At 34.8% G+C, this 5,793-nt stretch overlaps 1 protein-coding gene across 1 annotated transcript; it reads left to right on the top strand.

Annotated features, from left to right (window-relative positions):
• Nucleotides 1–2,591: 2,591 nt before the first annotated feature.
• LOC106868864 (zinc finger protein 260-like) lies at nt 2,592–5,787 on the top strand. Its single transcript, XM_052977638.1, has one exon. The coding sequence runs from the start codon at nt 3,562–3,564 to the stop codon at nt 5,434–5,436; it is 1,875 nt and encodes a 624-aa protein (XP_052833598.1). The 5' UTR covers nt 2,592–3,561; the 3' UTR covers nt 5,437–5,787.
• The last annotated feature ends 6 nt before the right edge of the window (nt 5,788–5,793 follow it).

The raw sequence follows: 5,793 nt of genomic DNA, 5'->3' as shown, positions 1-5,793 counted from the left end.
TATATGCGTGTATATAGTTATATACATATATTTATTTATATACATATATATATATGTGTATATAGTTATATACATGTATATATTTATATACGTATATTATAGCGGTACTCCTGCATGACCGGAGCAACATAGCTGATAAGAATAACAGAATAAAAGAATATGAGTGTATACCAGCAATTGTTAAATATATTCAGTTGATAATTTCTAGGTCTCTGCATCATTTCTCCTCCAGATTTTGTATATTTCCCAAAACCTTACAATTAATTTTATTGCCCAATTGATTAGCAACGAATTATAATTAGAGTAGCCTCCCTTGATACCTAAACTCTCGATTCATAAATTTTTTTTTTTTTGGTATTGTGCAGAAAGATTAGTTGTGCGCGTACATACATACAGTTCTTTTCTAAAGATTCCTTGCCAACAGAGAAACTATCGCTTTCTAACAAAGTCTCAAGTTTCCTTCATTGATATTTCAACATCAACAACAGAGTATTTTTGTCTGTATGTATGTACGTCTATAGGTACGTATGTATGCATGCATATGTGTATGTATGTATGATAAACCTATGCAGAGTTTTATAAATTTTTACAGTTCCAGTGATGGATTGGATCAACTTCGAATCAACTTTCTCTTTTCTGCTTTTGAGAAGCGTAATTTCTCAACGTTGCGATTTAGGCAGTGTTTCATATCCCAGTGTTCCAATAATTAGAGGTATAAACTTGAACTTGTAATATGGAGAGAGTAACTGCAGATTTCTCACTATGGCTTCCACCATACTGTGGGTTTTTATATCTTTGTCCTCGGGGGTTATCCTTTCAAAGAATCTCGTTATACACTGTCCTAGCTACCACATCGTGTAGTACCGGACAACTGCTTATGATGTGAGTGATATCTTCGGTATTAACCCCACAAAGTCTGCATCGATTGTCACATTTTGCTACTTTTCCTGCATTTCTGTCAGTTTTGTGTATCAGGTATGTGGTTGATATTTTCTATATGTGGTCGTTCTTCACATTAGAAAGAAAACACAAATGACCTCAAATACACTCTTTCTTTCATATAAAAATGAAGGGTAGTTAACAAGCCTGTATAAAAGAAATTTTGATGTATACGGACACAAATCGAAGGACATTTCAAAACCATATTTAAAAACACGCTGTTCGCTAGGTCTTCTGGCTTCATGCTAGAAATAGAAACCAATTACTCCAAACTTGGAATTGTTTTCATAGAAAGAGGAAGAGCACTTAGGAGAAGCATCAGCAGAAATATTGTCCCAGATGTGGTCCAGCATGAAGCTAAAAATAACTGCCAAAAGCAGAAATTTACTTTGTTTTCCTTATAAAAATAGAAGGACACGTTAAGTATCATCCATAAAAATACTGTCCTAAAGAGCTCTCACATCATGCTAGATATAACAGCCAAGTGTGCTAAAAATCAAATTGGTTTACACATAGGATTAAAGGATACTTTAAGAAGGATTTGCGAAACACTGTCCTACATGCGGTGTCACACTGTGCCAGAAACCCCAGCTAAATTTGTTTTACTGCAAACCTTCACAATCTACGAAGTAAAACAGATTTTAATTGAGACAATAGAAAATAATACAGTTTGTGTTGTGTCTAGGGAGAAAGTGATACATTTTAGAGGGGAAAATGGGATGTAATAAGAGTTACTAGCCTTGCTCTGTTGCAATCCCTGTCTCTTTCTATCATTATATATTCCATATCTCTTGCATATTCTCTCACTTCTCCCTCTCCCTCCTCTATTAAACACAAAACAATCTCCCTCCCTCTCTCTCTCTCATACACACATTCTCACCCCATTATATAATCCACATATCTCCGCCGGTCTTCTTTATTACATCACACTTTCCCCTCTTTAAGTAAATATGTCGTTCGACTTCTCTCCCTGTAGTTCCCCCTCTTTCCCTCCTTCCCTCCCTCTATCTATCTATCTATCTACCAAACAATCTTAGAGAGAGTAATAGGTGCCCTGCTATCAAGCTAAAATTAGAAACCAAATACTTCCAACACGGCAATGTTTTCATTGACGAATGAAGGACCCTTTGGGAAGCATCTGCAGAAATATTGTCTCAGGCGTGGTTTCCTATGAGACTAGAAATAACAGCTTAAAGATAAAGGATCTTTCTGGTTAGGGTTATGAGTGAGGTTATGGCAAAAATAATCATAACTCTAACCGTAACCCTAAAACTAACCCGAACTCTAAAACCCGAACCCTCACCCTAAAACCCAAAAGCTAAAAACCAGTACAAACGCACGAACGATGTCATAAGTAACAGTAAGACGGATAGTTGTTGTTGACAAACAACGGCACTAATTTTATTCAAGGGAAAAGATCCCATGGCACCGTTAGAAAATGTTGTTTACATTCCACGGCAGTAATGGTTTTCACCTCAATAGACGTCAGTGATTGGTTCAAATTACCGAAATACGACAATTTTTTACATGAAATAACTTCGAATACAAATTTTTTTTATCTGTTCTATAACACAAAATATACAAGTATACGAAGTTTTAAGTGTTTCGGTACCAAAAACACTACATAAAACATAAATGAAAAGTGGTTCCCGTCAATTCAGAAAGATCCGAAATGATATTATTATTATTATTATTATTATTATTACTTACTTACTTACTTATTTATTTAACATAGGATGGATATATTTGAAGAAGCAAATTTATAAGTTAAAATACGTTAGGGACTTTTAATTTAAGTCACCGGTGTTGTTCAAACGCGGGAAAATTGTCAACGTCACCGCCTACTTTGTACGCTTAATTCGTTGAGCTAATTTGTGTAGTAATTATCTGATATTAATGCGAAGTTTGATTTACATGTTTCATGATCTGTGTTCTATCATCTTCATGATTAAATATTTTATTTTATCACAAACTACATTACATCGTATATTGATTGTCCCCTATTTTACAGGACGGGTTTTAATAATCGAGAAATTCTGAACATTATTGACTTTTTTCAGCTGAATTTCAAATTGAAAAGATTTTTTATTTGAATTACTATCGCAACACACATTGTTGCTCTTTTCCTCTAATCGTGGGAAACAAACTCCATTTATTGGGACCACACCTATATGAGAATACGTACACACTCACATACATACGTATATTGAGTTTCTATTATAAACACTCATATTCTTTCTCCGACACCGCTCTTACGCCGTAATGTGTTTTGCTTCTTTGTTGTGATTATTATTGCATTACAATATCTCTTAAGATCGCTCCGATTTCACCAGGACATCCTTTTATAGACTGCTTATCCTTTAGACTGAGATAGCATCTTTTAATCATTTCTGGATTTCTTTTTTTTTTACATATATGTCGTTATTTCTACGGCAGTATGTGAAACACTTAGATAGGACCCGGTCAGCCACAAGCACTCTAATGGTGCGTTGAAAATGTATCTACATGGCAAATTCTTTTATACATGTAAACAAAGTTTCATGTTATCCAAAACAAGAGACTGAACCATAATGGATTATACTCAGACATTTCTCAACTTTAAAGATTTATTCAGGAATCAGTATGGAGGATGTTAATCACTTGGACACTTCAAGCACAACTGTTTTTACCAATATAGATACAGTTACAGAAACCGACAGATGTGATAAACTTGTAAACAACAATGTTCCTGAACATCACTCTGAGATTTGTAAGAAGACATTCTCTTTAGAGCATGAAGTCTTCACACACAATAAGAAGAAAGTCTATAATTGTGAAGTATGTGAGAAATCTTTTGCTTCAAACAGTAATTTAACAAAACACAAGAGACTACATACTGGAGAAAGACTATTTCACTGTGAAATGTGTGGGAAAATATTTACTGACAATTCTCATCTTGTTGTTCACAAAAGAACACACACTGGAGAAAAACCATACGACTGTGAAATATGTGGGAAATCGTTCTCTGAGAAGTCTAGTCTTGTAATTCACATACGTAGTCACACTGGAGAAAAACCATATCAGTGTGAAATATGTGGTCAGTATTTGGTCACTAAAAGTGAGTTAACAAAGCACAAAAGAAAACACACTGGAGAAAAGCCTTTCAATTGCGAAATATGTAAGAAATCATTTATCACTAAAAGTCAATTGAATAGTCACAAAAAAATCCACACTGGAGAAAAAGCTTATCACTGTGAAACATGCAGGAAATCATTCTCTGAGAAGTCTGGTCTTGTAATTCACAAAAGAATACATACAGGAGAAAAACCTTTTGATTGTGAAATTTGTGGGAAAGCATTTATCACTAAAGGCCAGTTGAATAGTCACAAAAGCATACACACTGGAGAAAAACCGTTTCACTGTGAAGTGTGTTGGAAATCGTTTTCTGGTAAGTCTAATCTTATAGTTCACAAAAGAATCCACACTGGGGTAAGACCCCACCACTGTGAAATATGTGGAAAATCATTCTCTGACAAGTCTAGTCTAGTAGTTCACATACGTAGTCACACTGGAGAGAAGCCGTTTCGTTGTGAAATTTGTGGGAAATATTTTGTCCAGACGAGTGATTTAGCAAAGCATAAAAGAAGACACACTGGAGAAAAACGTTTTCACTGTGAAATTTGTGGGAAAGCTATTTCTAGTAATTCTAATCTTATAATTCACAAAAGGAAACATACTGGAGAAAAACCTTTCTATTGTGAAATGTGTGAGGAAACATTTATCTCTAAAGTTCAATTAAATAGTCACAAAAGAACTCACACTGGAGAAAAACCTTTCTGCTGTGAAATTTGTGGAAAATCATTTTCTGAGAAGTCTGGTCTTGTAGTTCACAGGAGGATACACACTGGAGAAAAACCATTTCAGTGTAAAATATGTGGAAAATCATTCTCTGACAAGTCTAGTCTTATAGTTCACGAAAGAATCCACACTGGCGAAAAACCATATCATTGTGAAATATGTGGGAAATCTTTCTCTGAGAAGTCTAGTCTAGTAGTCCATAAAAGAATACACACAGGAGAGAAACCTTTTGATTGTGAAATTTGTGGGAAACCATTTGCTGAGAAGTCTGGTCTTGTAGTTCACAAGAGAATACATACAGGAGAGAAACCCTTCCCCTGTGAAATGTGTGGTAAATCATTCTCTGAGAAGTCTACTCTTGTAGTTCACATACGTAGTCACACTGGAGAAAAACCATATCAGTGTGAAATATGTGGGAAATATTTTGTCCAGAACAGTGATTTAACAAAGCACAGAAGAAGGCACACTGGAGAAAAACCATTTCATTGTGAAATTTGTGGAAAAAGTTTTGTCACTAATGGGGATCTGACAACACACAGGCGTAGTCACACTGGAGAAAAACCCTTCCCTTGTGAAATATGTGGGAAATCGTTTTCTAATAATTCTAATCTTCTTGTTCATAAAAGAAAACATACTGGAGAAAACACCCTTTCACTGTGAAATCTGTGGGAAATATTTTGTCCAGAATGGTGATTTAAACAAACATAAAAGAATCCACACTGGAGAAAAGCCTTTTCATTGTGAAATCTGTGGTAAATCATTTACTCAGAATTCTTGTCTTATTATCCACAATTGTAGTCACACTGGAGAAAAACCATATTACTGTGAAATATGTGGAAAATCATTCACCACTAATGGTGATTTGACAACACACGAGAGAAACCATTCCAGTGTGAAATATGTGAGGAATCATTTGTTTATAGAAGATATTTAACAGAACACAAAAGAATACACACGGGAGAAAAAACGTATAATTGTGAAATATGTGGGATTTCATTTATTAAAAATAGGCTGTTA

Source organism: Octopus bimaculoides, chromosome 28, assembly GCF_001194135.2.
Source record: "Octopus bimaculoides isolate UCB-OBI-ISO-001 chromosome 28, ASM119413v2, whole genome shotgun sequence".
NCBI classification, from domain to species: Eukaryota; Metazoa; Mollusca; class Cephalopoda; order Octopoda; family Octopodidae; genus Octopus; species Octopus bimaculoides.
The sequence above is the reverse complement of the archived record's forward strand: the minus strand, read 5'-3'. Positions and strand labels throughout refer to the sequence as shown.

Bases quoted from the DNA above. Each gene is read 5' to 3' on its own strand.
- LOC106868864 (XM_052977638.1), top strand. From the start codon at position 3,562: ATGGAGGATGTTAATCACTTGGACACTTCAAGCACAACTGTTTTTACC.